The sequence below is a fragment of the Lepisma saccharinum genome, chromosome 8, assembly GCF_977018435.1.
Source record: "Lepisma saccharinum chromosome 8, izLepSacc3.1, whole genome shotgun sequence".
In the NCBI taxonomy this organism is placed as follows: domain Eukaryota; kingdom Metazoa; phylum Arthropoda; class Insecta; order Zygentoma; family Lepismatidae; genus Lepisma; species Lepisma saccharinum.
Window position 1 is genome coordinate 38005971 of NC_139236.1, and position 24147 is coordinate 38030117.

At 36.4% G+C, this 24147-nt stretch overlaps 1 protein-coding gene across 4 annotated transcripts in view; it reads right to left on the minus strand.

Annotated features, from left to right (window-relative positions):
• The window catches only part of Aplip1 (JNK-interacting protein Aplip1), a 44672-nt gene that overhangs the window by 13243 nt on the left and 7282 nt on the right, over positions 1 to 24147 (minus strand). For all 4 annotated transcript variants that reach the window (XM_083127417.1, XM_083127418.1, XM_083127419.1 and 1 more), the window contains exons 2-5: positions 18289 to 18695; positions 12616 to 12780; positions 6861 to 6977; positions 3276 to 3452 (exon numbers count right to left, since the gene is read on the minus strand). In XM_083127417.1, the coding sequence (XP_082983543.1) occupies positions 3276 to 3452; positions 6861 to 6977; positions 12616 to 12780; positions 18289 to 18695 (866 nt within the window). The remainder of the gene's footprint in view (positions 1 to 3275; positions 3453 to 6860; positions 6978 to 12615; positions 12781 to 18288; positions 18696 to 24147) is intronic.

A 24147-nucleotide genomic window follows, 5' to 3' on the forward strand; every position in this document is an offset into this window, starting at 1 on the left:
TAACCACCGCTCCTCCACCCACAACCTGGACTTCACTGTCGCCCTCCACACCAACCACCACAACATCAGTTTCAACGACTGCTTCTGGGTAGTGATCACCCATCTCCTACGCAAACCAGCCAACACCTCTGTTCGCAAAAAATGGGAGAGGGCCTACATATCGGCCATGAGTGCAACCACTCCACCTGGCCTGAACAAGGCCACCCAGTAATGCCCATCCCTCACCCACCTTCCCTCCCAAACCATCCCATCCCTCCCGCCCTCCCAACTCTTCCTACACACTCACAGTTTACGACGAGCCAGGTGACGAAACAATGTTTTTTTCGTTCTACGCACCGCTTCTTCTTCGATGGGAACCTGGCAACTCTGCAGTGCCCCAACTTCCGGTTCCGTCTATTTCTCCTCACACCAATGATGCTATGAAATTAGCGAAAATTTTGAATTTTTCTACTGTCCAGTGAGTGTTTCCTTTTACCTTCTTTGATTTATTTATTTTTATATATATATATATATATATATGATACAAGATAGAAAGGTTGATAATTAATATTCAATTGTTCTGAACATACTAATCATGATGATGTAAATGAATGAACACCAACTGAAATTTAAGTTGTATTGAAAGACTAACCTTTATGTACAAAGCTGATGGTTTAAAGCAGTTTAAGAATTACCGCTGCCCGGGAACAAACAAAGCAGTGCCGTGGTACCATCTCCACTCCAGAAGGCGTACTCTTAGTAAATTAAGACAGAGTGTCTTCGAAATTAATCGGAAATAACCATTAAATTGTGCAACGTGGAAATAAGACAATTGACATAAGTAATGACGGCGATATGTTTAAAATTTATATTTTTTGATGTATAAAGATTTGTTAATTCAAAAAGATATGTCAAAACACTTTAAATAATTTATCAAATCAAATCCTACCAATGTATATTCCACCATTTTTATTGTAACAAAAGAAAACATTGTGTCATAAAAGATGTAGGGTGAGAGTACGAGACTGCAGAATACGGAATTTGCTAATAAGTTTTAGTATAAGTTTATCCAAGCCTTGTGTTTGTGTCCAGATGAAGTGTTGGGAATCTCAACACCATGAGGCTGACTACCTGCATTTTTGGGGTAGTGACAATACTGGGTATTCTGGCATTGTCTGTGGTCCCAAGTGTGGGTAGTCAAAACACTCCGAGATTCTCTGCCTGGAAGTTCAGGTAAGAACTCAGTATTGTTAGACAGTGAGATGTTTCCTGAGAACTAAAGTACGAGTACCAATTCAAGTACTTGATCATAGTAAAACAGTAAATACCTGGATTCCAGATCTTGAACTGCTTTCATCCAGATGTACTAAGACTTTCTAATAATAAATAATTGTCAAAATCTACCCAGTGGTCAGAGTGTTCCTTCAACCTATCTGAGAAAGTTTCAGTGTAGACTCTTGGGAGGGAAAATAACTGTTGGGAAGGTAACAAATTTCAATTTTTATGAGTGTTGTGTTTCCTCTTGTGTTCCTGCTCTCAGACAGGCAAGCTGTATACTCAGCATGTGGTGTTAGAAGATATTTGTATTGTCCATGGCCCCTACCACACAAATGCAATAGATCTATGTGAGTCAAGGCAATGCAAATGGATTTCCAATGTGTGACATGTGGTCATTGTTACATAACCTCTGCTTGTACAATAGCATAATTTGTTTTACTTTTCAAGTAGCTCCTCAATAGTCCTCAAACAACACTGGGGTTTGAACCTGGGCCTGTTCACAATGAATGAAGGGCTTTAAGCCATGGGAACCTGTTTTGCACAGAAATATGCCTGTAAGAGAACAGTAATTATTTTATGGGGAAATTGTTGTCACTGCACTGTATGTTAAATACACAAACAATACAGAACACCACGATTTCTGAATGTTTATTCCATAATTAGAATGTCATTTTAACCAATAGTCTCTAATAGTAGCTATCAAACATTTACATGTACAGAATAGCAAAGAATAATAGAAATTTACAGTCTAAAAGTGAGAATTAAATACTTCAACAATTACAATAATAAACATTTTAAATTTAAATTGAAAGTAGTGCACATTTAACACAAAAATTTTCCAGGGATTAGACTAAATTAGTCAGTACTTCACTGGTGTCAGCTGATATGGGTATATTAATTTATTAGTAAAATTGCCAGTAATTTTACTGATCAAATATTTCTGTAAATAGCCTTTAACTTAGTGGCAAATTTGTTCATTTGTTATTTTTTAAAACACATACGTAAACAGGGTGGTCCAAGAAGGACTTTACACTTTGTAAGTGTATAAAAAATTATTCACAAACTTTACAGAACTGCCTGTGGTGTCATTTGGTAAGGAAATACATCAAGTTCGACTAGCATTGTGGAATAGTACCAAATTCCAACACTGAAAGTGCCAGCGACAGTCCCATTAAAAATGGCAGCTTTCACAGGTCAAGAGAGATCTCACTGTGTGCTTTGGCTGCATCCACATCCAAAAAGATGGTGCACCACCTCACTACCACAGCAATAATCAATTTCCAGGTTGATGGATAGGTCGAGGTGGGCCAATTGCATGGCCACCTCGTACATCTGATTTGACACCCCTCGATTTGTACTTTTAGGGTGTTCCATTCATTAAATGTATAATGTTCCCTTTCCAAGCAAAACCTATGGTCACCTGGTTACACATATGTATTAAGTTAGTGAGCCAATGATACTGCATTCTTTGAGGAACGTTTGTAATTTTCTACCAGCTACATAGAATATCAGTATTGATCAATTAGATATCTGACCTGTATTAGAATTGGCAAAAATTTCATATTAGTTGATCCATATTACTTTTGATCCAAATCATAATAGACCCTGTATGTATTGGTTTGATAGTATTTTGTATGTTTCTACATTACTTTGCATTACTACCACTTTTGGCTAACAATAATGATGGGAATTAATAAAGATTAGATGAAATTGATGAAGAGACATTCACAAAGAAACACTAATGATGAGACTGGGATTCAAACATCAAACTTTTGATGGTAAGATCACAAGTCGACCAATGAACATGTTCAACAACGGAGGCAGCAACGATTTAATAATGCAGACTGCACTATTATGTCATCCTCTTCCATTTTTTTTTTTTTTGCCAAAAATGGAAATTCTAATTACTAGCATGAAAATCTTTTAAAGAATCTGTGAAGATCAAGTAACAAAACTGTTAACATTATCTATTATCCATCTTGAAGAAGAAAATAACAGATGATTCATATGTATATTACCTTCACACCAAAGATCATCAGCCTCTTTCTGCATATAAATTGGATCGCCTATTTCTATTTCTATCTCGTCATGATGTCGTGGTATAAATTTATGTAGCCCCCTGTGGGTAGCTTCTAGAAGTTCCAGGTGAGTGAAAGGCACTCCCCCACTTGATGGGGAAGTCGGCGATAGAGAACCTGAAAACAGAAAAAAAAAAGGGATGTGTTTACAATTATATGCTTACATAGCAGAAAATACAGTGAAACTTAGCAGAAGACACAGTCAAAATTACATCTGAGAAAACTTCTTTGCAAGTTGATCAATTTGCATCAGGGTCACCATTAGGGGTGTGCGATGCATGCCACCACACTGGGCCTTGCGCTTCTAAATCAGTAATTCATTAATTTCTTGTATGTGCAAGCAAGATTGCATTCGAATAGAGGGAAGAGAAGGAAGAAAAACATAATTCCTGTGAAACAAAAAATTTCACCATGACAAAGTTGAATATCTGGTAACGGACAAGTGTCCATTCTTGTCAAGCCATCAGTCAGAATTCACCGACAAGGAACAGCGACGTATTTGTGAATCCAACTTTCTTCGATTTCCTGTCATATACTTTGCTCAATAGAGGACAGACACCATAAAATGGTTATTTGTCTACTCTTCAAGCTGAGAGAGAACACATTTGAGGGTGTGCCGCCCCGGTCTCAAAACTATTCATACATATGTTAATATTTAACAGATTTTAATGAAAATTGTGTCAATATGTTGTAATTACTATTTATAAGGTGAATAGTGACACTACATTAAATGTTTTTCTTTTGTTTGTTTCTTCCGATTCTATTACCACAAAATAATTCTTTGATACTTTCACTTAATAATACTTCAAAAATGAAGGAGGAAAGTAATAATAATAATAGCATGATATGAATAATGATATTTCACTATCATAATTGATTGAATTGTTGTTTTTAAGTTCACTTTATGCACAGTAATGCTAATTGGGACTGGACCTACAGTTTAAAATGGAATCCGAACCACTATGTGCCTCCACCAGGTATCGAACCTGGCTCCCCCTCCCCCCCCCTTGATTACAAGGCGACTGACTCTCCCTCTCTATCATAAAGATGAAAATTTAAAAACAATGATTACACTGCAATATGTGAAGAATTTTTACTAGCAGAAACTGATCTCTAACAAACCAACATTCACAGAAGAATATTAAAAGGTTCTTCGTGCATATAGCACCATGCCATGATGGCAGATTTAGGGGATGTGGGGGTAAGGCCCCACACACATTCTCAATCTCGGCCATTTTGGAGGTGATGTGGTCAGCACCACACTCTGGTGACCTGGGTGCCCATTTATTTGAGGCTGGATGCATCATTACATGGGAACAAAGCTGTAAAAATTCTAACCTTACATCACCCAAACTGGAAATTGAACCTACCAACTAGACCATCTCGGCTTTATTCCAATAAAAATGCACTTGTAACCTAAAATTTCCTTAAACATGTCCTAATAAAGGTAAATGCTTTAGCTTACTTGCACATTGCAGTATACATCCCAAGGGAATATGGGGATGGGGAATGTGGAGATATGGCCCCACACATTCACAATCTGTCATTTGTGAATCATCACAAAGCTTTGACCACCTTTACCCCCAAGGTTGCTCCCAGTTACCCATTTATAAGAGGCTGACAGAACTGCAGAGCCACTACATGCAGACACATAACAGGAAAAATTTCTAACTGAAAACACCCACCCTGGGAATCAAAACTGGGTTTCACATGTGGCAGTCAAAAGCCCTACCAACTGGACCATCGAGGCTCTCAAAAGTCCTGATGGTAATGCAGATTTCAAATTAAATTCTTTTCTAATACTACTTACTTCTAGGGGTAAGAAGAGGAAAAGAAACATGAAATTTAAAACTTACTTCCCACAGTTTACAACAAAATACCTTGAATTTCACAAGCTCCCAGCTTCAAAAGATTTAATAAACATTGGACTTGGTACAACTAGCTGCTGCATTCTGAGTGCTAGTAGTAGATTGTGTACCACACCGTGTGGCTGTAAGGTCTAAGGTATCATGCTTTGGGATCTGGCTACTGGACGCACGCAGGTTAGAGTCTACTGGGAGAAACGTAACAACATTTCTCCTGTGTACGTGACGGGTGGCCAAACACCATCGTGAGGAATTTGGGGAGCTTAGAAAGAGTAGCATAAAATGGTCGGTAACTGGTTGGATGATATTCCACCTCGGATGAGCGAGAGAGTAGAATCAGGTGGGAGTGAGGCTGGCAGTTGGTAGGCAGCCCCAGGCCCTCAATGGGCTGTTGTGCCATAGGTTAGTAGTAGATTGTACCTAGGTACAACTGTTCAGTAGACTGTTGCACACAGATGCTCTAGGGTTAAATCCAAATTGCACATTCCATAGCAAAAGACAGTATTTACCAATTTCCATGAAAGAAAAGGAATGAAAGAAAGATAGAATGGCTTTTACCTAGGGCTATAGGAATTCAGCAACTTGATTGAACATGGAAGCAGGGAAGAAAATCACTTCAGAAATATCGAAGTCATACCTTGGAAAAGTAAAAAATATGACCAATATATGGTTAAAAAATGCTCCATCATGTAGAAATGGCCAAATATGCATACACGTGTCCTAACAAAGTATCTAATTTAGTTACTTTCCCATAACATGAATTTCTACACAATTCAAGAACATGTGAGCCTTACAAAAAAAAATGCAGTCATGAAAATTCAAACCATACTTATAGCAAAGCAAAATTTCATCTGACACTTTCGTCAAGTAAAAATTTGCAGGGAATTATGTAAAATGTGTAACTGTGATTAATTCTTCACAAATCTTGGGAGAAATTTGTAATTTCATATTACATTGATTGATTTATTTGCTTTATTTTACTTTGCCTTTTGAGCCACTTTTGGCTAATTTGCGAAGATGGGGATGAGTGATGATATGATGAAAGTGATAAATGGACACTCACAAACATCCATGCCCAGGCCAGTATTCGAACCCGATTTCATATCACATGACAGCTATTTAATATACTCATTATTTTATGTCTAATCTAAAACTATTTTAACAGAATTCCAGTATATTATTGAACTGAGCAATAACACAACTCCAGTGCTCCAGTGAGTTGATATTGTATAGCTATTGTGAAAAATGTTCGGTGCTTGTTTAGTCTTATCTACTGTGCATTCAAATCTCAAGCAGGTTCTAACACCAACTACGAGTTTGAGTTTTTGTTTTAAGTCCACTTTATGCACTGATAAGCTAATCAGGACAGGACCTACAATTTAAAGTGTGATTCAAACCACTATATGACTCCACTGGATATCGAACCCAGGACCCCTTGATTACAAGGCAAACACCATCGGGGAGGACACCAACTACATGTCACCTTTCTAATAATCACACACACTGAAATGGTAGGTGAACTAACAAACATAAAATTCACTGGGAAAGAACACTACAGATAAACTCAATAGCTTCCCAAAGACATCATATAATGAAAAAAAAAACAATCAATTTAACATATTGTCCAAAAATTTAAAAAGCTACAATCTCAGGCTCTCACCATTAGCTGTCGGCTGCGGAGACGATGACTTTGGTCCATCTGGCGAATGAGCTGTAGAATTTCCTGAGTCTACATCAGTACTATGAAATCTTTCCGAGTCTGGGGAACTGTCTTCATCTACAAACAAACGTAAGCGTAGGTTACAACATTCCACTTTTCCTAAAGATCAGATGACAAAATTTAATAATAAACTTGCTATAAATTACAAAGAATACAAGCAAGAGGTCTAAAAACTTTCATGAATGTTTATAATGTTTCTGTTCTTGTATAAAATACACATACAAGCATACACATCAACACATGAAGGCATAAAGTACATACATATTTTAATTTCACAGAATTAAAATTTCTATCTTAATTGTGGAAAATATACAGTAGAAGCATGAAAGAAAATTTTTAAAAAATAATACAGTGGAACCCCAATTTTACATTCCCTGGTTTTACATTTTCCCGCATTTTAACATTCAATATTCATGGTCCCAATAGAGCAAAATGTTATAAAATTTTCCTCGATTTTACATTTTCCTGCATTTTAAGTTTTTTCAGCTTGGTCTCATGAAAAACGTAAAATCGAGGATCCACTGTAGCAATATGTCTGTAAAGCTCAAATTTGACTGCTTTCATGAAGAAAGCCATTGCCAAGCATCATTCCTAAAATGCAGAAAGTTCTTAACCAAAATTTCAAATGAATTCTTGAGATTTAAAGTAACTATTTTTCAATGCAGGAATATTTCTGGAATGATTGACAAATAGGCATGAAGCCATAACTGTATTCAATAGCAGCATTGACAGTGCTCTCAACATTAAAGAATGACAACTCTTTCTAAAACTGGCAACACAGATTAAGTGCATGGAATAGTTTGCCAGACAGCAGGAGGTAAATATCACAATGCAAATGCTGAAAGTGTTGTATTTTTTTGCATGCTGTGATGTCAGCAGAATGTATTGATTGGAGAAATAATTTCACACCGATTCACAAATCACGGGGTCTGGTTCAGTACAATTTCATGCATTTTAACTGGTCAGAGTTTTATGCGTATATATTGACCCGAACTGAATTTTCGAGAAAAAATTAACTCATTAGAGAAGTATGCTTGAGAATGCATATAGGGTCAATCCATATCAACAGGCACAGAAAAAAAATATTGGTTTCTTGACCACTTTTTAAAAATTATATATTTTGTGTGGTGTCTCTCATACGTTGACAGTGCATAACCACAGTTATTTTATTTTTACAATCACTGATTTCAAAATGGTAGACTTTTTTTTATCATGGCGCGCATAATTTTTTCCATTCGTAAGCATCAGCGGTAACTTTTTATCTCAGCTCTGGTAAATCCTTGGACAATGAGAAAAAATCTATGATGTTAAGTACGCACATTATACACAGGGTTCAAAAAATTACGGTCGCCAGGTCGCCATGGCAACTAAAAATTTCAGCCTGGTGACTGTGATCTTTTGTTGTAATATATATGAAATTTTGATGATTCTAAGTTCAAATTGCAGTACAGCTTAAGTTAGCAAATGATTTTTTTTTTTTTTTTAATGAACGTTCTGAACATTCCATAGAGTCCATAACAATTTCTTACCCTTTGTCCACCAACACCCCATTTCCTGCTTTCTCAAATAATTTAGCGATGTTTTGAATACCGTGATACTCAGCATCTTATACAGTGTGTTTCAAAAGTTGCACAAGCCAAACTTTGGAAATGTATATAATGAAACCGTAAGAAATATTTACACCGGGATTTCTGCATTACAAAGCCTCATCCATTGAGATATTTTTCAATGCATAAAATTATCAGTTCACTCCGTACAGAAAATTATATAAATTAATAACTGACGGAAAGCAGCATTCAAATTTTTTCAGAAATGAATTTCTGAGTAAGAAAAATACGTAAGAAATTATCGAAGGGTCATAATTAGGCATTTGATGACTGATGCCATGTCCGTCTGTCATTTGCGACCAATACTGGTCATGTGCAACATTTGATGAATTTTAAACTGGCGAGTTTATGGTTTGAGTGAAAAGTGCCATTTTTGGGACATATCTCCATATATGGCAACACTAGCAGGTCAAAATATTGCCAACAGTCGCATGCAACATGTGTCTGAGTATTGGATATACATTCGTGAAAAATCGTAAATCAAGATTTTGGGCCGAAATTGGACTCTTGAGAGAATCCTAGGCTGCCCCTGGTTCCTTGAATTCTCTTCGCTCACTTTCACCGCTACTGTGCTTGTTTTTTTAATTGATTCAGCATGGCATATTCATTGGAGCAGCACATGTGCATTGCTGAAGAGTATTTTACTACTCATACTTACACTCATGTGCAAGAAGTTTTCCAATAAAAATCCCTGCTTCTGCTGTACCTCACAAAGCAACTGTTTTACAACCAGTCAAACACCATCAAATGATCCCACAAATTGTTTAAGAGTTGGTATTTATTGTTGAAAATCAGTTCTCAGATATTTCCAGCAAATTAACCATGTTTTTTAAAATAATGTAATTGCTTTTATTTAAGTAGATAAATGCTATAAACCCAGTGATAGCCTACAGGATTAGTTTAGTGCAGAAAACCCGGTGTAAATATCTCTTACGATTTCCATGATATACATTTTCAAAGTTTGGATGGAGCGACTTTGGAAACATACTGTAGTATGCACAATTGCTACTAGGTGGTTTCCTGGCATCTGATTTTCAGAGCTGGCACCTAGGTTTGAAGAAAATTTTTCGAGCACATTATACATTATAGGCTACAATTATATTTCTGTATAATATTCTAAATATTATTCCTGCATAGTAAATTTTAAGGTCAAAATTGTGTATCCTATTAGTAAAAAATATCATTTTCACATTTTGGGGGGGGAAGCAGTTTCTTTAACACTTAATTTTTTTTTGCGATTACCTGTGTACAAATAGTGTATGTCAAAATTATTTGAAACTTGACACTTTAATAATTTTTTCTACGGGGTCATAAACATGTACATTTTGATTTAAAAAAATCCAAGATCAGGGTGGGCAGTTGTTTAAAAATCTGAAATTTGTACACAATACAGTACTCTATATGATAAGTAACTTCAGTAAAAATTTTGAGTTTGACATTCAATTGATTTGAGAGATATGGTCATGCAAAACTCATGAAAAATTCAATAACTCATATTTAATAAGGTATGCCTTTTTCATTTCTTATTAACATATTTTGTCTTAAAATTCTGCAAACTGTAATTTGGAATGTAAATGAACAACAATCAAATGCATCTGCAATAAAGTATATATACAAGGGCATGCTGAAAAGTAATGTCCTCTATATTTTTATTCAAATAAAAATATATAAATAACTTACGTGAGTGAGTAGGAATGTTTCAGAACAACGTTTCAGAAGTCTATACTACTTCTTTCATCAGTTAATAGAATAAACAAAACTTTAGGTGCCAAACATGGTACCGCGTTGTCAAATCGTAAGTTGAGGATAAAAAATGTAAAAAACTTAACGGTGACGGCATAAAAACTCTGATGGAAATCTTCGCTTGTTAAAAATTCCCTATGTTAAAAACTAAAACCACAACTAAAACAAATAAAAATCGAAAACCTATTACAGCAACTGTTCAGACCTTTTGTTCTATACCCAACACTGACAGAAGTCACCACGGGACTGTAATAGGTCTTCGATTTTTATTTGTTTTAGTTGTGGTTTTTGTTTTTAACATAGGGAATTTTTAACAAGCGAAGATTTCTATCAGAGTTTTTATGCCATCACCGTTAAGTTTTTTACATTTTTTATCCTCAACCTGAATCCTCAGCTTACGATTTGACAACGTGGTACCATGTTTGGCACCTAAAGTTTTGTTTATTCTATTAACTGATGAAAGTAGTAGTATAGACTTCTGAAACGTTGTTCTGAAACATTCCTACTCACTCACGTAAGTTATTTATATATTTTTATTTGAATTGATAGTGAGTAAAACGCACCATTGTAATATGTTTATATTTTTATTACTGTGTAAATGCTTTTTGGATTTTCAGCAACCATGCATTGTACTTATCGGACTTTCCAGCTTCTCCATTGAAGGTTTCAAAGTTGAATCACCAGGGGATGCTGAACTATAGCAAGGAAAATGGCAGCATGTAACCATGCAATGTCGGTGGAGTGCCCGAAGCACCCTGAGGCGATTGAGTTTCTGACTGCAGAAAATGTCCCTCCAAATGACATTCATCTGAGAATGAAGGCTTTTTATGGGATGAATGTGTAGGCATCAGTACTGTACGACGTTGGGCTGTTCATTCTCGTAATGAAAACCCCAGCTGAAGAACTCTCAACGTACAGGGTGGAAGGCTGTGTACTGCAACTTTGATTTGATTTGATTTGATTTGATTTGATTTAGTTTATTTTACTTCGCGTTTTGTGCCTCTTGGCTAATTTGCGAAGATGGGGATGAGTGATGAAATGATAAAATTGATGAATGGACATTCACAAACAACCAAGCCCGACCGGGATTCGAACCCGGGACCCTTGGCATCGCAGCGCGATGTGCTAACCACTCAGCCACAGGGTCGGGCTTGTGTACTGCAACTGATGGAGGTCATCCCATATTGATCATATGTTTTGGGACTTTGTACTCAGAATTCACTTCAAAAGCCTTTTGTTTTCCAGTGTGTCTCAGAATCTCAAAATAATTTTTCAGGGTCGATAAATGCTCTGGTTTAAATATATACATGTAGAAATTAAGGAAAAATTAGTAAAATTACAAGATCAAGAACAACTTGAAATCATCAGAGTGGCATTTAAAAATTATGGGAATCTGACTGTTGGGTGTAAATGGGTTCAGAATAATCAAATATATTCCTGGAAAAATGAACTTGTCAAAGTTCAGACTCCCTCTTCTGGAGACTAGTGTATCATTTGATCACATTCTTTCATTTGTGAACTCACTGTGTGCAGATGAAAGGTTGAGCCTAACCTCTAAACTTTTGAATCATACTTAAAATTAAAATGCTCAGTTATACTGTGTGTACATATTTGTCAAAAGTTACTCAAAGAAATAATTGGATTAAATGATGCATCAATCAAATATTTATCCTCAAGAGCACAACATAAGAGAGACAGGCTCAGCAAAAAAAAAAAAGTATGTTCATTTATTTGTTAATGGATCATTAAGTACACAATGTAGTGAACTATATACATACATCAAATTTGGTGATATGTAACTAGCAATATTGAAAAGGATTATAGTACACAGAAGACATAATTTGCTAGAAAGTTATGAAAAAAATATGCGCTTTTCTTCTCTTTATCTCTTTAGGCTAATCACAGCAATGAGGATGAATAACATTTAGACGAAATGATGAAGGGTTACTGACAAAGAAACACTCATTCTCATGCAAGGACTTGAAACTGGGACAATGAATGAGACAGAAAGTCAAGAACTCAACACTTGGTCACCAAAGCAATGTTAAAAATTGTGGCTCACCTAGAAATTGAACGTAAGGTCTTCGATACATTGTCTTAATCATCTCTGGCCTTACAAATTATTATTCAGATACAACATTTGGTTTCCAAAGATTATATTTTTAAATACATTGATGCAGATCTTTACTATTTTGTTATAACATCCCTTAATATGGTACATCCTTCAAAGAGCTAATGCTTAGGATACGTGCAATAAAGGGCACTTAGCAAACTAAATACTGCAAAATCAACATGGCAAGCCACTGTTAGTTCATAACATTAAATATACAAAAAACATTTTTTACCTCGCAGGTAACTATGACACTTAAGAACAAGCAACGGTCTGCTTTGGCCACTGAAGGTAAATTGCACCGATTCTGGAAGAAGTTTTGGACTGCAAACCTCCCCTCGCTCTATCACCTCACCTAGCTCCTCAGCAAGCGATGGCTGACACATTGCTATTAGAGATGCTGCAAAGAGAGAAATATATACAGTCTCCATTCCTTTATATCATCTTAATATTGAAACACTTAGAGTTTCTTCAAGCAAAGATTACACATTTATATGCAACACATGAGTGTTTCACTAACTATATACCAATGTTCTGTAGCAACTCGCATCTTCTCAACTACTTCAGTTTAAATTAGATTTATGAGATCCTCTATATCTGATCAATATAGACGTCTTAACAGTAAATGAGTATATGAAGCCACTTTATGCACATACGGGTTAATTGGAACTGGGCCTTCAGTTTAAAGTGGGGTCTGAACCACTATGCGTTTCCACTGGGTATCGAACCCAGAGCCCCTTGATTACAAGGTGATGGCATTACCACTATGTCATCGGGAAGGTCATAGGCAAATTAAACGATTCAAAACAGAATGAACATACCATCTCTTCATTCAGGTGGCTGATTTTCAATGATAGGTCACGGATGCAACTGTGTAGTCCTTTTCACAAGTTTGGTAAGAGGACAAGGAAGTTCTTTTAGAATACTGGAAATGAATGTGAAAATAAGTTTGAAGTTTGGAGAAAATATTTAGCACAGTTTAACCCCTTAAGTGTGGATGTTGTATATTTATGCCATCTGCAATGTGCTGTTGCACATGTTTTGTGCTTGCTTGGACTAGATTCGACTGCAGGTGGCGTATATATTTATATCCAAATGTTGAGAACATAATCACATTAAGTGAGATATGTTAGCTGTAGTAAAAACAAACAGTAAGAGGAAGAAGAGAAAGAAGTAAGAGAATATAAGTAAGACTTAAGAAAAGTTGTCTGCTCTTGTGCAGTGTAGTTTGTACATAACAGGAAAACGAAATGTGGCTCAAAAACCAAGTTTGCGTGATGCAGACATTGAGTTGCACTTTTTTGAAGTCCTGCTTTATGCCCACTTTATGGGCACATAGGCTAATCGGTACTGGACCTACAGTTTAAAGTAGGATCCAAACCACTGTGCAATGTAACTTCACCGAGTGTCGAACCCAGGTCACCTTGATTACAAAGCATCAGTGTTAACACTATGCCATTGGGGAAGCCCGACTTACACTTGTTGTTCACCTCTGAAAGCAGTAACAGTGAATCAGAACCAGAAAATAAAGAAGAAGAAGAAAGAATGATGAAATGGAACTTTGCTTTAAAAAAAACTCCAGGAGTGACTTGTTCAGAAAATTTCACACTTAAGAGGTTCAAGTTGCAGAATTATGTCATTAAACTTGGGTTTCACAATCGACCATGCTCATTTTAAGGTTTCTTCTAAAGCGTAATTTTAACGTGGAAAATACTTTGTACATGTGGAGCAGAGAAAGAAAAGTGAGGAAATACTACCATGGGGGCCACTAGGAATATTGACAGGGTGGGCAAGGTTTTCCCAGAGCCTTAATTACGTCAAACAAAAATGTCAGAAAACAGTCGGATACTCTTTTACTTCATGGTCCATCAAGTTTCGCAAAAAAGCATTACATTTGTCACTTTTCTTCAACGTTTGTAATTGTCACGAAAAAAGCGATGACACTTTTGATTGTACTACAAGTGTTTCTGATGATACAAATATCGTTTAGATTGTTAACAACAAGGTTACCATGCAACACACAGTGGTAGAACTGAGCACATGGAAATTTATCTCTTATCCTTTTCCAAACCCCTACAAGTTTCCCAGCCATCCATCCATACTTTCGGCAGCAAGAATAGAAAACCCCATTCTTGAACGCACATCATTTACGATGTCTTCTCGAATAATTCGAATGTTATTTTGTGTTTAGTGAGACATACACTTTCTCTTCCTTTGTGACTGTGGCAACATTTGAAAGCTTGACAATCTGCACATTGTACTGATAATTATGTTAATAGCTTAATAGCCGAGGCAAAACTCAGATAAATCGGTCCATTTAGCCAAGTATAGTTTTTAATGGAATTACCTACATAACAAAAATAAACGAAAACATTCAGGAAAAGCTGCCATGGAGGGGCAAATGCACCCCCATGCCTTGAAGCAGCTGTGCCTATGAATACTACAGCAATCAAACGTAACAATCCTAACCTACCCAAGTTTACTCCAGCCTGAAGTGCCAAGTCACAAGCAACAATCGCTTGGGAACAAACCATCAGAAATTACCTTTTATACTGGAGCAACAAAACCAGCTGCACAAGCTTCCTTAATAAAAATGTATTTGTTCACATGAAGCGCGATTGTAATGCTAAGAGCCCTAAATCTGGCCTACCTAACCTACTTACATAAGATTACAGAAATGGGCCAATAATCAAGCCATGCATTAAATCCTCTGTAGTAGTAGCCCATGTCAAATCTGACCCAATCTGACAGAAAATGAATGATCACTCTCTGGGAAACATATATATGTGACAGAAATATCATTCTAAATGAAAGATTCACTAAGTAATAAATATGACTGTTCAGTATATTTTTATGGACATACGTAGAAATCTTATCATGAAGAAAGTGCATGAACATAATGAAAACATCAGAATAAAATAATCTGAACCTGGGCTCAGTCATACATCCAAACTGTAATGTTTCAGCAGCTTTCAATTACAAAACTACCCCGGCATTGGCAACACTGACACCAAGTAATATGCTATCACTTGACATCATCAAACCTACATTTTATTGCCATGGCAACACAAGTATTCCAAATATCAGTATCCACAGCAATGTTTACAATTATTCTAGAGTTCTCAAAGTACATTTTAATATTGGCTTCAGATTTCCAGAAAACCTGTTTGCACATTGCTTCGTAATATGTAAGTTGCAGTAGATAACATATGACCTCATTTATCCCCTTTACCCCTTCGAAATAATGCTACAGACATAAAAGAAACAAGATGTGAAAATGTGATCATGTAGTGGTGAAATGGAAACGTGAGGGGGTGTGATAAAACCACGACCCGAGGAAGAAAAAAAAAACTGATCAACAGAGATCAGCGAGTGCTCCGATGTGTGGTGAAGTCAAACTAGCAGGCTTCATTGGACACTGTGGACTCAGACTTTTGAATGGCATCGGGAAGTGATGGCAGTACTAATGCCACTCGGCAAGATGTGGTTGGTGGCACTGGGATGCCATGGGAGAGCTGCAGTCCATAAGCAAATGATTACTACCGTAATGCGGCACGTCAATTACAGTGGTGCAAAGAAGGTCACCATTGGTCCCTACAACAATGGAAAAACATCCTGTGGAGCACTTATTACAGGAGTGATTTGTTCCCACTGTGAAATTCGGTGGATGTGAAATCATGGTATGGGGCTGTTTCTTTGTGGTATGGTGTTGGTGCTGTTTTGTGCCTGGAACCCTGAATGCCAATGCCTATCACACAATGTTAGACAAATCCATTCTCCCCAGCTTGTGGCAACAATTCAGAAATGACCATTTTCATTTCCAGCATGAAAACACAGCTGTCCATAACTAACTTGCTGATGACATGGGGGTGAATGAACTTAATTGGCCATCTCAGAACCCTGATTTCAACCCCACTGAACATCTGTGGGGCGAGTTAGGGCACTGGTTTTGATCCAGGCCAAACCACCCAAAACCCACCACCAAGCTGTTTGCCATTTTGAAGGAGAAAAGTAAGCGACTACAGGCTGACATTTATCCAAAACCTGGTGGAAAGTCTTCCTTGTAGGGTAGATGCTGTCGAATAGCAGACATACCTCATACTGACACCAGACCAGCTCCAGGGAAGCACATCCCTACAGAAGTCCTGTCATTATTAACATGACCAGTGCACAAGGGACTTTTATTGGTACACAAGTGATCGTTATGTAAAGTTTAGTTGCACATGACACCAAGAATAATTTTAACACATTGGAGAATTATTGTTACTACTGTATTTAATATTCCATGGTATCAGTGTAAGATATAATGCAGTACTTGACAATTTCAGTAATGAAGTCATTTCTTAGATATATTTGTGAAACACTGGGTATTGATAAAAATCACCCTTAATACAACAGTGTAAATGTAATACTACAATATTGTCCTAATAAATTACCAGTGTGTATATCTGTGTGCCTTAATTTATTTTATTTTCTTTCACAAAAGCTGAAACAATAATTAAGGTGCACCTTATATTAGATGGCATCTTGATTCAAAGAAATATGGTGGTGCAGCTCATGGTGGGGAGGAGGGCAATAAATATAAAGATGCAAAACAGCCCAGGTTTCCCCTCAAGATCATTGCCAGCACCTTACGATAAAGCTTATTACCCACCAAGGTGAATAAATTTACAGTGCATGCTTCTTAGGAAATCAAATGTTGAAACAGGAAGTAGTGGCTTATGGAATTTCCATGTCACAAGTCCATAGAGACAAATTTTCTTGTTTACCGCATATCCAAAGGCACTATCATGTTATTTTGAATATCTCTGTTTAGTTCCCCCTTTATTTGTAGAAGAAAACATAAGGTAAATGATATCACTTCCCAACACATGCTGGTTCGGACCAGCATGCTATATATGGGTAGTGTTATGAACCACATGGTAGTGGAGAGCATTGTGGTACTGAGTACATAGTGAGCAACAAGCTTAATGTGGATAGCCTGCCAGGGTATCTACAATTGTGCAAACACAAAATTCCCTGATTTTTTCACGTTTTCCAGACCAAGAACCAACATTTTCCAGACTAAGTCATTAGGGTAATTCATGTATTCAAATATGTATATACGAAAATCACTACATTTTAACTATTAACCAACTTTCTAGAATATTCACTTTCCATGTTGCAAGTAATAATAAGGGAAACAGTTCAGAAATCAACTGTTGGATAGAAACATTAGGGGGTGAGCTTTAACATATTTCTTGCCACGTTTTGACCAATAGTAAACTATGAATTATTTCTTATAAAAAATCATAACAATTATAGCATAAATAATATGTATTTATTCTATGAACCAAACACAATCCAAAAAAAATGCAACAAGGAAGTGGTAAATGTCATTAGTCATTTATTGTAGTAGATGTCTACTTGAAAATAGTTCAAAACATGGCCCCTTTTTCTTAAGTATTTATTATGAAATTTCCACTTAACAACCGGTAATATTCAGGATACCAAACTGAAGTATAGTTTGTCTGTAACAATTTTAAACTTTTTGTTTTGTATTTTTTTCTTTAATCTGCTTTTAATGCACTACTACAAAAATGTTATTTTCTCCAGAAATACAGCAACTTTCCCTGACATTTCCAAAACAAATTAATTCCCTGACTATTCCAGGATTTCCAGGCTGGTAGATACCCTGCCAGCCATTCATGGGCCACTGAAAACATACCCGCAACAGTTTTGGCAATCCCTAGCTTTATACATTAGTTTTTGTAACATACATTTAATTGGATTTTGACAACTGAATTCTCAGTTTTGATGCCTAGGCATTAGCCACCGAATGTCACATAAAGTGAAGCAGAGTTTCAAACTCTAGTTGCATAACACATGCAGGGATAACAAGCATAACACGAAAAAAAAATTTACTTACATTTTTTGTTTTTTGGAATTTCTGGAAGCTTTCTTCTCCTCCTCTCCCCCGGAGGTCTATCCCAATATGGTTTCGAAAAATTATCTCTGAAGTCTTGGTAAGGAGGTGGCTTTCCATTCACAGACTGGTTCGACAAGTAAGAATTGTATCCATTAATTCCTTCAGGAACAGAATTTGTACAGTCACTATTGCTACAGGAGTAATGAGTCTCTTCACTCGGACAAGGATGATATGAAAAACAGCCGTCAGTTTCACGATCACAGTCAGTGGATGCTACAGCTTCTTTCTCGGGCAACACCGAAATGTTATTGTTATTATTATTGTTGTTGTTTACTTTTGTCTCCTCATCTGTAGCATTCACAGTATTCTCGGAGGCTTCATCATCTAGAACAATGTCATGTACAAGCCTGGAAAGAAGAAGTAATTGTATTATGTATTATGACGCAAACAGGATTGGAAAATTATTTTTACTTAGGGTGGTTTTGATTTTAAAAAAACAACAACATACATTTAAAGTTGCTTGTATATTTTTTGGTACCCTACATATAGCTATATATCTTTCCATAGAAAGGCTTTTACTGATAAACGGCCCTTTAAAATATTTGAACAGTGTAATAAAAAATAAAAAAAATATATCCAAATATACATTTTTCTGTTTCTGATACTGTATGTATGAACCTACTATGGAAATGTTTGTTGAGTGTGTTAATGAAACTATAATAATTTCAATAACTTTTCTTCCAGTGAAAATAAAACGTTCTGAATATACAATATAATTGTAACTTAAAATATTTCTTATAGTCTTTCTAGCTGAATTTTGGCGATTTTCTTAATGATAGTTTGCAAAATATGCCATGTTTATTTACAGCTTAATAAAAATGACACTATTAACCCTAGAAAGCTAACATGTATGAAAAGTTTCGTTAAAGCTAACATATCGTAAAATTTAAGAGGGGGTTAAAAAAACTATGACAACCAATAGGTTTTTAGAAAAATTAATTTTAATGAACATGACTTGTTAGAATACACCTTGACAAACATTTTGGTTACAAAAAAACTGTTTTAAAGTTCATTAGTGCAGTGCACACAGCATTTTCCCCAATGATCCCCACAGATCGGCTTGTTGCAGCGGAAGCAGTACAATGACGTCATCATCCTCCACTTTGCCGATGGACAAATTCTGCAGATTGTGCATGGCTGGTTTTGTGGATTCATTTTTTGTGCTTATAAATAATTTGAACTTTAATTCAATCAAAACACACCCTCACTAAAAACTTCACTAACTATACACAACGCAAAAAAAATTTCCAGCAAATATCCAGGCGGAGAAGCTAACGTGTCCTAAAACATATGAGCACGTTCTGAAAACAACTATACCAGCAGTTGGTTGACAACTGAGTCTGCCATAAAGAAACACAAAAGGCAACGTGGTGAATGGAACTGAGCGGACGAGTCCATTGCCCACCAGCTATGGAGGTGTTGAGTGAAATATGGTTATCTTGGATCGTAGGTTTTACGATATGTTAGCTTTGTAAGGTTAACGTGATTAGTGTTTTGTATATAATTCTACATGAATTTTTTGCTATTTTTGCCCATAAAAGTTATTGAATTTTAAATCAAGATAAATTTAAGTGTGTTTACAGTAGACATATTGCATTTGCTTTCATATGAGCTTCACCACATCAGTATATATTCTGTTTTCTTTCTTAGAGCCTTAAAAACACCATTCAATGATTACGAGATTAATGTATTTTCACCAAAAGTGATTCTGATATCTATAAATTCATTATGTACATTATTCTATCTTTTTCTTTAAAGTGATTTAAATTGGCAATTTAAAAAAAATCATCCAATTTAAATTTTGATTCGAATCAAACTGATTTAAATCGAACCACATTGTTGTTAACTGCAATATATTTTTTTGAAACATTACTCACAACTCATTTGTTGAATGGAAAGAAGATAATTTTGCATGTGCTACAACAATTTCATTTATTCACCAGTATTTCTCATGAAGCATGTTCCCCATTATCCTACTCTTCCTGCCAAGAGAGCAACAAAACACATTCTGCATCAGAAAACTTGGCAGTACAACACTTGAGCAACCTTGTGTTCTGACGTCATGGCAGTAAGCTTTTTAATTTTAGGCTAGATGCCTACGTTGTCAGATTAGGCTAGCTAGGTTTAGTTCTCTTAGCCTAAATAATAATTTTTCATTGTATTTATGCTAATGGAACCAAACCTAACCTCGTAGGCATTCCTCGTCTGACGTCAGGACGAAAGGTTGCTAAAGTGTTGTTCAATAAGGGATATCCCTTGCAGATAAGGGCACAAACTGTCTAATAAGGCAGTACACTACAGGATGCCTAGAAAACTGATTCCAGATTCTGGAGCACACCGATTGAACCAGTGCAAATAAGGACACTCTGGAAAGTTTGAACATCGGCAAAGTGGAGGTCCTTTAGGACTGCATACAGTTCAGACATGTACATGGAACATAATGCATAACTGTAACTTTCAGAGTTCACAAACAGCAAGGTAATCAAAGCATTTTATAAGCACAGATCTGTGTTCTTTCACTTTTGTGACTCATCAACAAAATTTAACTTTCGAGCCCAGCCTTGACTATTATCTACAAATTATAAATTACTATTTTCCACTCAATTTTTCTCCACCTTTAAAGTTGAAAGAAAATCTTGTCAAGTTATTTTTGTTTGTTATTTGACCACTGAAAGTACAGCAAGAGCATGAACACACACAAATTATTTTTTGCAAGTTTTATAGGATACTGGAAACGATTATGGAAGGAAGTGTGAAGTAATTAATACCATGATTAAAAGCTTCACTAAGTATTATTTTCCACAGAAATTATGATGTGAAAAGTAGCTCATGCGAGCATCTGTACTTTGCATGGAGCAGCTGTTGTTGGATTATGGTCGTCTGCAGTCTTGTCAGATTTTCATGCAAGGCATGAGAAGTTCGAAGGGGGTTTTGTGCTTGAGCCCAGATATTATGAGATCAGGCATTGGGAGTATTTATGGACATTACATAAACATAGCAACAAAAGCATTTATGAACGAAGCACCCCTTCACACCCCACGAGCATCACTAGATGGCAGCAGCAGTCTATATTTAACACACAATGGCTGCTCACAAACAAAGAACCAGAGGAGTATATGTAAGGAAAAAATAATTCCCCAGAAAATAATATGCAGTCAGTAATCACAGACTCAAGTATGTCTCAACAGACATACAGTGGTTCCAGAAAATATTCGTCTGTATAGAGGAATGGGTTATTGGATGTACAGACTGGCATTAATTTACAATAAAAAAGAACACAAATTGCCCTCGATTACTTATTCATTTGCACACAAAAAATATGCAAAAGGAAATGTCGTATTTGTCATATAAAGTGAATTACAACAAAAAATACATAAGATGCATCATCCGATGCCAAATAAATATTCGTCTGCAATACATAAAAATAAAAGTGTGTCATCTTTACAAATGGTTAATACTTTGTGGGACCACCTTTGGTTTTTTAGGATGGTTTCCATCCTTCGTGGCATTGATCGAACCAAATTACATGTCGTTTCCTGTGAAATATTACGCTATTCAGTCATTAGAGCTTTCTTCAGATAATTTTTATTAGAAATGTTGTGTTTGCGTATGCTTTCCTCCAGCATATTCCACACATGCTCTACGGGATTAACATCTGGAGACTGTGGAGGTGTTTCCATCCAGTGTGGTGTATTATAGAGTAACCACAACTTGGTGTTGTGAGCTGTATGCTTAGGGTCATTATCTTGGGTGAAGATGTATCCATTGGATAGACCCATATCATGCACACCTTTGGGAAGGTGGGACTTCAGGATGTTGATGTATGCTTTATGATCCATGATGCTTTCCACAAAGCACAGAACCCCCAACACCACTGGCACTCATGCACCCCCATACAAGTATTGAACCTCCACCATGTTTCACAGTCGTCGTTAGATTTTTCTCAGCCAGTTCTGTGTTCTTCTTCCGCCACACCATGACCCGTCCATCTGACTTGAAAAGATTAAATTTACTCTCATCTGTGAATATGACTTTCTTCCAGTAGTCATATGTGTCATTTTTGTGTGCTTTGGTGTAGTCAGTCCTTTTCTGCCTGTTGCGTTTATTGATGTACGGTTTTCTACAGGCAGTTCTTCCCTGATACCCAGCTTGGTGGAGAACACTTCTTAGTGTTTCTGCTGAGACCGTTTTTCCAGTTTCATTTGCAACCTCAGCAGCCAACTTTGGGGCACTCACTTTCGGATTTTTCGCAACTTTCTGCACTATCACACGTTTTTCTTTCGGTGTTAGCTTTGGAGGTCGGCCATTTCTTGGGGCATTTTTGTATGTTATTGTGTTCTTAAACCTATACACAATACTTTTAATTGTGGTGATTGGCCTACTGAGTGTTTTGCTTATGTCTGTGAAAGAGTTGCCACTACGAAACAAACTCACCACAATACACCTTTCCTCTTCGGTAGTTTCCCTCGATTTGCGCCCCATTTTTCCACACAGGTCCAACCCTGGCCTACAGCTCGCACATTCCCTGTTGCAATGGAAGAAAGCTCGTACTTGCACTACACGAGATTCACCTTGCGTGTCAAACGTGAGTACCTAGGGGGCGTGATTTCATGGAACTATGTAGCAGATGAATACTAGTTTGATGCGTAATATGACATGATTTTCGATATTTGTGTTGTGTTCGAATACAGCAGGAAATATCTCTGCTTTTTCTCTCGATTTTCGCAGAACGAATGTAGACGTGTGTCGATATTACATTTTGCTCATGCTTTTCTTCTTTTCCAAAGTGCTATACGTGGTTTGACAGTCTGATTGTGCTCAGACGAATACTTTCCGGAGCCACTGTAAATAGAAATCTGACCATGTAAAAATGCAAGTATACCATGATTTCTTCAGAATTAAACAATTAGAACTTGAACCATGCAGTTTTAAAAACTCAGATACAGGCAGAGCAGAACTAGGATAAGACCTCCCCCCTACCCTTTCTTTACTAATTTCATTACAGATCTCTTTCTTTCTCTCCTATTTTGAGGCATTTTTCACATATTATCTCAGATTTATTCATTTATTAATATTGAAAATCCACTCTTCAATTCTAGAATAATTTGTTCCATCATTTCCTTTACTTTGAATTAATCAATATTACGCATCTTGCTATTTTGGACAAATCACTTCCATGATCCCACTAGTTTTAGCCTTTGCAAACTTAAGATAACAATCAGGAACCAAACTAGCAACTATTTTGTTAATATCCAATAATGAAGACTGTCATATTGTACTAATGGCAACATGGTCTCTCTGCTTCTGCATTTTCAGAACCAGGAGGCCATCTTCATTCATAGTGCATTGATGCTGGACTTATAATCTTGCCACCAGAAGACCCAGGTTTGAGTCCTTGCCTGGGCATGGTTGTTCCTTTGTATAGGTTCCTTCATTAGTTTCATCAGTAATGGTTCTGCTTATTTAATGATTTTTCCAAAGTTTCATAGGATAAACTAAGAATTGTAGAAATGATTGTTACTGTAAATTTGAACTTTGGTGAAAATAATTAGCAGTTTGCAGTTCCAAAAAGTCATATTTATTGGCAAAAAGAAGTTGTAAAAGGTAGGGTAGTTTTGGCCACTTTGCTGTTCATATTTAATTGGTAGCTACCAGGTGATCTAAAGCCAATCAGAGAATAGCTTACATAAATCAGTGTAAAATAAGCTTTCCAATTGGATATCCATGTTTCCTCTTTGTACTTCCTGTAGGAAGTAAGCTTGTTGTAAGGAAGAAGCTGCTTGTTACAGTAGATTTCTT